This window comes from Muscardinus avellanarius, assembly GCF_963383645.1.
Source record: "Muscardinus avellanarius genome assembly, chromosome: 3".
Lineage (NCBI taxonomy): Eukaryota > Metazoa > Chordata > Mammalia > Rodentia > Gliridae > Muscardinus > Muscardinus avellanarius.
Window position 1 is genome coordinate 120,183,497 of NC_137788.1, and position 11,360 is coordinate 120,194,856.

The 11,360-nt window shown below is 46.6% G+C and overlaps 1 protein-coding gene across 1 annotated transcript; it reads left to right on the forward strand.

Moving 5' to 3' along the window:
- Positions 1-224: 224 nt before the first annotated feature.
- On the forward strand, positions 225-9,960 carry LOC308260314 (sperm motility kinase 2B-like; the record flags this gene model as incomplete). The annotated part of the gene is made up of 5 exons (XM_080691620.1): positions 225-356; positions 2,678-2,759; positions 7,680-8,671; positions 9,263-9,374; positions 9,752-9,960. 5 exons carry the CDS (start codon positions 225-227, stop codon positions 9,958-9,960), a joined length of 1,527 nt encoding a protein of 508 aa, XP_080547746.1.
- Positions 9,961-11,360: the final 1,400 nt, after the last annotated feature.

An 11,360-nucleotide genomic window follows, 5' to 3' on the forward strand; every position in this document is an offset into this window, starting at 1 on the left:
ACTACTACTGGGGTTTGTGGAGTGCCAGAGGTAGAAACTGACCTGTCCCATTGCTTCTCTCCCTAGCAAGACTCTGGAACACCGTGGAAGCCCAGAAGCCCTTGTCAGTGACCTATTGTGTCTTTATCAGGAGGTACCTGCTCACCCAAGTCACCTGGTCATTACACCTGAATGAACTGCCCAGATGACTGGAAGAGAGAAGTGAGAGCCAGGTGACTGGAACCATGCCTGTCACATTCGACATCACCAAATTCTTGATGCTGCTGTCCTGGTACCAGGTACATGGCGGGGACAAAGTCTGTACAGTGGAATACCAGAGTTGGGAGGAGCCAATTCTGCTGCCAGTGACCCTCTGTGTACACTGAGTTCTGTGTGTGAGCTGTCTCCAAACCCACTGTCTGCACCTCAAGCCACGTACAATACCACCACCACCGTTTATACTGGCTACTCAGGTAAGAGTCCATGCTGTCGCAAACCAGCTCAGTCTAATTGGGGCGCGAGTCCACTCTCGGTCGAGAACCTCAGCAAAGATCGAGTCCACTCGCGGTCGAGAACCTCAGCAAAGATGGGGAAGGATTAGAGTGAAGTACTGCAGCCTCTTATCTGCAGCGATTCTTTCCCTTCTAGGAACTAAGAGTTCCTAGTGACGGCGCTCTCTAGAAAGAATCTGATATGGACAAAGGCTTCTTGAGCCAATGACAATTTATTACAGGAACCCAGAAAAATTTATACCCTTCACCAGTGAGATTAATAATAGGAGAAAAAAGAAAAGGGGCGTAATCACAGCAAAACAATAGTGAATTACATGCAAACAAAGTAAATGACTAGTCCAGCATTTAGGAGATTAACTCCGGATCTTTCTTCCGATATTGCAGCAGAGCAGTTCCAAAGGGCAATCTTCCAGAAGAAACGGGCACGCCCAAGGCTTGGAGGCTTCTCGGGGAATCTTCTTTAACTTTCTTGGAACTTTCCATCTTTTGTGCTCAGTCCATATAGCAAGTGTGGGGAGATGTGGTGATTCAGGTGGATGTGATAGAGTTTCTTCAGGTGTTGGCATCTTACCTTCTAAATCTGAAAGCTTAAGCAAACTCACAACACAGTTTGGCAGACAAAACACCAGAAACAACGCCATGAAGTTCTTGGATTTAGTTGTCAGATGTATTTCCTTAACTGCTGAACACTCTTCTTTAGACAACAAGCCTATTAAAAGCCTATTCATCTTTAATAATCCATTTCCCTGTCACAAATCCTCTGCAACCTGCTTCTAACTTTCTAATTCCTTTCTTTCCCAGTTGGGACATTCTTATGATAAGCTCTTCTTCATGCAAAAATGCTTTTCTTACTCTTACAGTATTTCCTTTCCTTCATACATATATATTTAGAACATCTGTCCTTTATTTTGTCATATTGATTTCTAACCATGCGGCCAGTCTCTCTGTCTCGGGGAATGCTCATACTGGGCGTAGAAGTCAATAATCTTTTTCCTTCGGCTCTATTGTATTTGGGCGACTAAGTTGTTCATCAACTAAATTGCTTTGAAGTCACACACAAAGTTTTATCTTTTCTGTCTCTAGGCAGGATCTCAAGGGTAAACAGAGTTACCTTAAACTGAGCTACCGGTTACCGGAGTTAATTGCTTAACCTAAGTTAGTGATAGGAATGAGGGTCGGAGACCATTTGTGATTGCTGCAGCTGGAATGCTTATCACAGCATCTGAGTTCTGGCCAGTTCTTCATTACTATTGAGCAAAGCCAAGGGCGTTTAGACAAATTATTAGAGAATTTATTTCCACGGACTCAATTTCTTTCATAGTCCTGATCTCACATCACCGGAGCAATTCGTGTAGAGTTAAAAGGAATCATTACCAAGAAAATAATAGTCATGAAGGGTATCTAAAAGTGGGGGGTACTTTGGCCAGAGACGACACCTCCTTCTCGGGGCTTGTTGCCGATTGGCTATGTGGAGTGGGGTCTCAACACATAGATGCCGAGGCAGCAGGCGGTCTCGGCACCATGCCTCTCCCCAACTGGTCTACCCTGGTTCCCCTAGCCAGTATGGATGCTGACACCCCATACTGTTTCTGTTTAGCACAGTCTATGACGACTTTCCTCACATGTTCCCACTATCTCTCCCAGTCATTACCCACACTGCTGCACCCACAGTTTACACTCAGGTCCTAGTCAGTGTTCTACACTGTTTCACCATTGTCCGCACCTGACCTGTGCACCCAAGGCAGTGCTGCCCCTGCTGTCCACAAGAGCCACTTAAAGGACCAGCTGGGGGAGTTATCCTGTCCTCATGTTGCCCACATTGACTCCTGTGACCCCGTCCACTTTTTTTTTTTAACTGCAGATTAAACTCGGGTGTTCTGACTCTGAACTCTGTCCCCAGACCTTTTGATCTCCTATTTTGAACCAGGTTTTCAGCAGGCTGCAGAAGCTGGCCTAAGAAGCTGGCCTTTGCCTACAAACTTCCTGCCTCAGCCTCCCAAGTCCTGGGGTTACAGATGTGACTCACCAGGCTAATCCTGCCCCACATGTTTTTACACTGACTTCTTGAACATTTCTCAGGCTGCACCCTAAACCTCTGAGGCCTTTTCCTCCTATGAAGTGAAGTCAACGTATTTGTATACCCTTGGAAGTATCCCACTTCTGGGCCTGTGTGTTTTTTCCTCCAGAGCATTTTTAATTCCATCTCCATCTATGCTGACAGCCATTATCTCGCCTTTAGATTGAATGCCCTGTCCTACAACGTCCACAGTAACCCAGCACCTATGGTTCAGGACTGGGGCACTTGAGTGAGGACACCCAGATCTAGGTCTGAGGGAGAACACTGTGCCTGGATCCCTGGGAGTGAGGGAAGAGGGCTGGGGCCTGGATCTCTGGGTCTGAAGGAGGAGAACTGGGGCAGAAGGGGGATCCAGGATAGTAGAGAGTGAGAAAGAGCACAACTCTGGGTCCCAATAGTGATCTTGGGAGAGTGTGTGCACTGGTTCATCCAGGCAGTGGTGGCAGCTGCCACAGGCTTAGTGCCAGCCCTCCACTGTGGGAATCTCAACACGTGCAAGGTCAGCAAACTTTCCCTTCCTGGGTAAAAGGCTAATTTCAGGGCTAGGGCCAGTGCTTAGTATAAACAAGTTTCTGAGTTCAGTCCTGGGCACCACATATCCAAGACCAAGAGGTGAAAAAAACAGCCATAGTTTGCAGAGCGTTTGTATCTCTCTCCAAACTGCATCCTATGGGGCCCAGGTTACACCACCTCCCTGTTACCTGGTGTACCTCCGCGATTGTCTCCACTGGTCACTGTGTAGATGAGAAAGCTGAGGCTCATAGCAGTGAGGTTTCTCCAAATTCAGGAGGTTGGATAATAAGACAAATTTTTGTCCATTTTATATCTTATTTGTTGTTTTTTAGTTTTTTTGTTTTGTGTATGTACTGCTGGGGATTGAACTCAGGGACATTCTACCTCTAATCTACATACCCAGCCCTTTTTATTTTTATTATTTTGAAACAAGATATTGCTACATTACTATGTTATGGCCTCAACCTTATGATTCTCCTGTTTCAGCCTCCCGCCTACTGGGCTTAAAGGTGTGTGCCAACCAGGCTCAGCTAACGATTTTCAGTTTGTGTTGGGCAATGACACTTGAGCTGTTTTTTCTTGAATCTGCAGTCTTCCCATCTCAGCCTGTTAAGTCCCAGTACTGAGGCATTTTCTGAGGGTAGGTGTCAGGTTCGGGGATGGGAGAACATCTATCGAGCAGAAACACACCCTGATGAGAATTGTTTATTATTCAATGAGTCACTCTGACTGTGTGTGTATGTGTGTGTGTGTGTGTGTGTGTGTGTGTGTGTGTGTATATATGCATGTGTGAATTTGGCGTTGTTTTGAGGCTTTTTTCTCCAATTCTGTAGGTTCTCTCTTCAGACTTTGTTTCCTTTGTATCCAGGAGTTTTCAAATTTCAAGGTTGTCTTGAAGTAGTTTCTACCAGTGCCAAAATATACTGAAGAATTAGCCCTATGTTTTCTTCAAGTAACTGCAAAGTTTCTGATCTAATTTCTAGGTTTTTGACCTATCTTGAGTTTTGTGCAGAGTAAGAGATGGAATCTAATTTTATTCCTTTATTCCTTTTTTTCTGGACATTCAGTGTTCCCAGGATCATATGTTGAAAAGACTGTCTTCTTTCTGGCACATATTTTGGCACCTATGTCAAGAATCAACTGGCTATAAGTGTGTAGATTCATCTCTGTGTCTTCTATTCTGTTCCACTGGTCTGCATGTTTGTTTTCATGCCAATAGTATGCTGTTTCATTCCTATAGCTCAGTAGTATAATTAAAAATTAGGTATTGTGATGGTTCCACCATGATTCTTCTTGTTCAGAGTTGCTTTGCCTATTCTGAGGCTTTTGTTCTTTCATATGAATTTGAGAACTGTTTTCTTTAGTACAAGGCAGAATGCCATTGGTATTTTGACAGTAATGTCATAGAATCTGTATGTGGCTTTTAAATCTGTAAGGCCCTTTTGACATATTTATCCGAGAACATGGGAGATCTTCCCGTCTTCTAAGATCTTCTTCAGTTTCCTTCTCTGGTGTTCTATGGTGTTCACAATATAGAACTTTTGCCTCCTTGGTCTTGTATTACTAAGTATTTTCATTTTCAAAGGAATTGGGAATTAAATTATTTTCAAGGTATTTTTCAGTGTATTTGTGGCTGTGGAAAAGAAAAACTATTGATATTTTAAGTTGATTTAATATCTGGGTACTTTGCTGAATTTATCAGCTCTACAAGTCTTCTGGTGGAAGATTTGTGTTATATATTTATAACATACATATGTATAATATAATATGTCATATTATATGACTATAATATATAATACATTATTATTTATATTATACTAATATATATTAAATATATATTTTATATAATACATATTTTTTCATTCTCAGTATAGAATCATGTCATCTGCAAACAGAGGTAATTTCACTTCTTCTTTGTGTGCTTGTATTCTTTTAATTTCCTTCTCTTGCCTTATAGCTCTGGCTAGAATTTCAAGTATTATATTGAATAGGAGTGGTGATAATGAGCATCCTATAAGGTCCTCATCACATTTCTCATTAGAAAACCTAAAACCAGCCGGGCATGGTGGCGCACGCTTGTAATCCCCCTGCTTGGGAGGCAGAGACAGGAGGATCGCAAAGGTTCGAATCCAGCAGCATGCGCTGGCTTAGGAGGCCCTGTTTCCAAATAAAAATGTAAAAAAAGGTCTGGGAGTGTAGCCCAGAGGTAGAAGGGCTTCCAGGAACCCCAGTAACAAAAAAAAAAAAGAAAGAAAGAAAGAAAGAAAGAAAGAAAGAAAGAAAGAAAGAAAGAAAACCTAAAACCCAGAATGCAATAGGTCAATATATTTAAAGTGATGAATCCTTTGGCCTGCAATACTGCCCTTTTCATACAAGGGGAAATGGAGGTATTCCAGATACCATTGTCCTTTCATGCTGCTCTAACAAATACCATAGGCTGGGTAATTGATTAAAAATAAAAGTCAATTTCTAGATGTTCCGGAGGTAAGGCCAAGGACATTCCGCATTGGAGAGAGTGGATGACTTGAACTCACTATAACAAGGCCTTTCTTTTCCATTTCTTTCTCTTTTTTTTTTTCTTTTTCTTTTTTGGAAGTACTTGGGATTCTATCCATTCTACCAAGGAGCCAAGTGGCCAGCGATAGCCTTAAACTTGCAACTTCCTGACTAGCTTGGATCACAGATTTGTGTCACCATGCCAGTTTAATAAATAAGTGTGTGTGTGTGTGTGTGTGTGTGTGTGTGTGTGTGTGTATTCCTGGGTTTCAACCCAGGGACTTGTAAATGCTCACTCCTTTCTAAATGTACACATCCTATCCGGGAAATTGCAGCTTCATAGACTAACCCCTCCTGAATCCCCCTCTCAACACTTGCAGTGGGGTTGAAGTCTCAATAGGAATGCTGGGGCACACACATTCAAACCACAGCAGCAGATAAGCAAGAGCCAAGGGAGTTGATCACTAGACCTATTCTGCATAAGGGCAATCCTTCAGGTGGAAATGAAGGACATTAGATAGGAACTCAGAGGTGGATGAAGAGAGAAAGACCTCTGATACAGCCAATTTCATGAGTTAGAAAAGTTTGTGTGACTTTTGTTTCTCTTTTTCCTTCGCCCCCAACCTAATGTGAGAATAATTTAAGATAATATATAGAAAAGAATCCAATTACCAGTCTATATTACTGAGCACACAGCACAAACACAATGCTTTGTGACTTTTGTCTCTGTTGGGGTGGGATTTGAGCTGTGCACGAGAAGAATCTGTATGTTCTTGAGCCTGTCCTGCTGCAGACTCACATCAGTGGTACCAGTGTCGCATGTTAAATTGAATCCTCACAGAACATCAAAGAAATATCTATGGACCAGACCCCCTCATATGAAAGAGATGGAGATTAAAATGTTTCTGTAACAAAAATCAAACAAATAGAGACGGTAATCATGTGGAATTGAGGGACAGAAACACTGTAAGACATTCAGGAAACAAATGACAGAATCCAGTCCTCCCTAGTCAGAGAAAATGCCTGAACACACCAATGAAAATGACGGGTGGTGGCACACGCCTTGAATCCCAGTACGTGGGAGGCTTAGACAGGAGGATCACAGGTTCCAGGCCAGCCGAATTAACAGCAAGACACTATTTCAAAATAAAAACTAAAAAGGGGCCAGGCATGGTGGTGCACGTTTGTAATTCCAGCTTTTGGGAGGCTGAGACAAGAGGACCGCTCTCTCTAAGCCACCTGTGTAGCCTGGCATGGCTGTTGGCTCCTGTCCTTGCATTAGGTTGGGGGGGAAGGAAAAAGACAGTGTCCAGCAGGTACCCTGAATAACCACAGGTGAGAGGACCTCTCCACCAGGTATCGACTTTCTGGCACTCAAACACCTGGTTTACCAACCTTTTAATACCGATGATCCAGTGAAAAAAAGTAATTGAATACACTGAGTATAGATATGATGAGTATTTTATTTGTGTGTGTATGTGTGTATTACTGTGTATTGAACCCAGGGTATTCTACCTCTGAGCTATACCCCTAGTCCAGTTTTTAAAATTTTATCTACAAACAGGATCTCAGTAGATTGATGAGAGCCTCACTGCTTGCTGAGGCTGTTGTCCAACCCATTATCCTCATGTTTCAGCCCAAAGGTCCACATTGTTTATAAACTGTAAAAGCCACTGAAGCACTCTCTAAATTTTAACTTCTAAACAAGTTAGTCTCCATACCCTATGGAAGTAAAGAAGCTTTTAGAGGTTTTCTCATTCTTGTTATTAAACTGGGAAAAGTCTTGGAGGGCAAAGGTAAGACAGCCCCAGCAGGCCATGGCTCGCTCTGATTGGGCCATGTCTAGCCATGACCTCACAAAGAGCCTCTATGAGGTGTCAGGGACTGGCTATATAAGGACCTGGCTGTTACTGGTCATTTGTCCGTTGAGTACAGGAAGCTATCGTGTGGTGACCTGTAGGACTGTGTCTTGGTGCTTGTGTGGATTTGGATTCAGTTTGGCTTTGACTTCTGATTTTGGACCTAGGATTTTGGATTTTGGCATTGGAACTTTGGATCGTGGACCTTTGGATTTTGTACTTTGGCTTTGATTTTTGGCTCAGGACTTTGGATTTCGGGCTTCGACTCAATGGCTGGGAAGAGAGAAGGTAGGGAGGTGAGTCCAGGCATCTCCACCGACAATCCCTGGAAGGAGGCCCTCAAAGGTCAATATACCATCATGCGGAAAATTGGCCAGGGTGCATTTGGCAGCATCCATCTGGCCTGCCATATCCTCACTGGGATGGAGGTGGCTATAAAAGTTATAAATAAATCAAGGCATCAGCTCCCCTTCATGCCAGAGGTAGAGATAATGAAGACGGTGGAACATCAACACGTGGTGCAGCTCTTTGAGATTGTGGAGACACCGAACACAACTTGTATAATCATGGAGTTTGTGAGCGGGGGTGAGCTGCCCGTTGGCCTGAGGGAGGAGGAGGCCCGGCGGCTGTTCAGGCAGATCCTGTGGGCGGTGCACTATTGCCATCAAGAAGGCATCATCCACAGAGACCTGAAGCCGGAAAACATCCTGCTGGACCAGGAGGGGAACGTGAAGCTCATTGATTTTGGGCTGAGCTGTAAAATCAAGTCTGGGCAGCAGCTGACATCTTTTTGTGGAACTCTCGCATTCTGTGCTCCTGAGCTCTATGAGGAGCAACCATATGGCCCCAAGGTGGACATCTGGGGTTTGGGGGTCCTCCTCCACTTAATTTTAACAGAGACTCTCCCCTTCTTGCAAAGTCTCAACTCTCAGGAGAAGAAAGAGCGGGTCATGCGGGGACACTACAAGGAGCCCACTCACCTTTCCCCCGAGGCTCAGGACATTATCAGGCAGCTGCTGACAGTAGACCCAGCCCAGAGGCCAACAGCTGAAGATATTCTAGGGCACCCATGGCTGGTTCAGGGTGAAGACGTACCACCTCCTCCCAAGCCTCTCCCCAAGGAGCCGAATGCCTTGATTTTAAGGGTCATGCGTTGCCTGGGATATGACCCACACCTCACCTGGATGTCTGTGTCCAACAGACTCTTTAACCATCTGAGTGCCACCTACCTCATGGTACAGCAGAGGGTGAGCCAGGGTACAGTCCAGGTGAGGCAGAAACAACATCAGAGCAGTGCACCACCGTCAACACCAGCAGACACTTTTGCTCTCCCCCCAGTACGGAGAGCTAGCGAGCCTGCCCGTCCCACCAATCCCTTGCTCTCTGGGCATTCCCTGGACCAAGAGGGCACACAGTTAGGGCACAAGAGAGACAGAAGACACAGCCTCCCAGCCATCCCCCTGGGCAGCATGGGAGGGAGTAGTGCCAGCTCGATGGAGAGTGACAACAGCTTGCCCAGTGAGAGCGTGCCCAGGGAGAGACTGCCCAGCAAGAGCCAGCTCAGCCCAGAGGGGAGGGGAGAGAGCCTGTCCAACAAAAGCCTGTCCAGCAAGATCCTGCTCAGGGAAAACCTGCCCAGCAAGATACTGCCCAGAAAGTGCCTGCCAAATGTTCACGTGCTTAGCCCCAAAGGGAGAAAGCACAGGCTTTCTACCATTCAGTGCTGGCACCAGAAGAAAGAAAATGACAGCTGGGCCCCCTCTCTGCCGACCATCGCAGAGAGAGAGGAGAATGTGCCAGTGCCTGAGGTGTGCACCCCTCAGCAGAGTGAACAGAGCCTGGGAAGCACGAGTGAGAAGTCCCCTGCTCCCAGCATGGCACCCCTGCACGATCTTGAGGACACAGCCCCTGACGTCACCTGGGGCTGGAGGCAGGCTGGCAAGAGAATTCTGGGCAGCATCATGAGAGCCTGCTGCAGCTGCCTGATGGCCAAAAAGACTCGCCCTAGAACCAGCCAAGAAGCAAAGAGGTGCCCTAAAACATTCAGAGCTAAGGTGTCTCCATCAAAAACAGGCCAGTGAGCAACATCAAGGGGCACAGAAGACACAGCCAGCCAGCCCTTACCCTGAGCAGTAACAGCCCACCTGATTCTCCTCTGCCCACCATGGAGGAGAGTCCCAACAGCCTGCCCAGCAGCAACACCAGCCCAGCGAGAGCCTGCCCAGTGAGAGCCTGCCCAGCAAGATCCTGCCCAGCAAAAGCTTGCCATAGGAAGCAAAGACACAGCCCAGCCCCCCTTCTGCTGACCATTGCAGATGAGAGAGTGAAGAACCTGCTGGTGTTTTACCTGCGCACCTCACAGCAGAGTGGACAGAGCCCAGCTGCTGTTCGTCTGTGCGGTGATTTACCTGCACACCCACAGCAGAGTAGACAGGGCTTGGCTGCTGTTCATCTATGTGGTGACTTAACTGAGGCCCCTGCAGCAGAGTGGGCAGTGCCTGGCTGCTGTTCCTCTGTGCAGTGATTTATCTAAGCCCCCTGCACCAGAGTGGACAGAGCCCAGCTGTTGTTTGTCTGTGCAGATCTAGTGATAGGACGCCCACTCCCATCATGGCACCTAGCACAGACTGAGGCACCCCAGCCCAGCTTGTGCTCCCAGAAACTATTGGCAGAGGCAGACTCAGCCTCCACCTGGCAACCCCGTTGTGAGTCTGCAGCCACTGCCCTTGACCACACATGTGGTGAGTGAGCTGCAGAATTGGGACCAGGATCTTGAGACCCTCTGTAGTTGCCTGATGGCCCAAAGGTCCACCCTGGATCCACCCAAGGGGCTGAAGAGAAAGGCAAGCAGAAGTGCCCTGAACTACTTGGTAATAAGGTGTCTCCAGTCAAAGCAGGTGGACACCACCAAACAGGTAGGACATGGAGCCAGGGCAGGAGGGGGCAGGGGGCACAGGCTGCTTGGCATTCCCCTGGGCAGTGTGAGGGGCAATAGTGACATCCCGCCTGCCCCTCCCCTGCCCAGCTTGGAGGAGGGAAGAACTCTGGGAGCAAAGACACAGCCTGGCCCCTCCTGTTTCCAACTCGACCCAGAGGAGATGCAAAGAGCAGGTCTGCCATTTTTCCTCATTACTCAGAAGAGAGGAGACAGAAATCTGCTTGTTCTTCCTCTGTGAAGCCCCAGTGAGAGCACCCCACTTCCAGCACCATGGCCTTGAGGTCCACCAAGCCAGCTTGTCCTCTCAGGAACAACTCACAGAACAAGACCCCTACGCCATGCAGCAACCCTGTTGGGTCCCGTGGCCACCACCGTGGACAACAGTCACAGCTGGAAACAGGTAATGCAGAGAATCGTGACTCAGATCGCAAAGACCGTTGCTATTTCCTATGGGCCCCGATGTTTTGCCAAGGGGCCATCCAAGTAGGTCTAGTGAAAGGGGAGCAGAAGTGTCCTGTAGTCTAGACTTCAAGGTGTATCCAGTGAAAGCAGGCTGCTGTGATGGACCCCAACAAATAGGTGGACACTATAGTGTTTTCTTTTGTTCATGTTTGTATTTTATTGTTTTCAATAGATAAATCATAATTATATGAACTTGTGGGTTTTAGTGTGATTGTTAGACAACTATTTACACTCTAGGATGACTGACTCTTCATAATTCACCTATCTCTCAGCTCCCTGGACCCTGATTTTGGCCACAGTGGACCCCGACAGACAGCAGCTGCAGTGAGATGCTCCAACTCATTGACTTTGGGCTGAGCAGCAAGATCTCTACCAGGCATCAGCTGCAGTCCTCCTGTGACATTCTCCATCTCTGCACCCTGACTTCTTCCAGGACCATGATATGGCTCTGAGACAGATATCTGGGACCAAGGCATCATCTTCCACTATTTGCTCATGAACATCCTCTCCTCAAGACACCACCT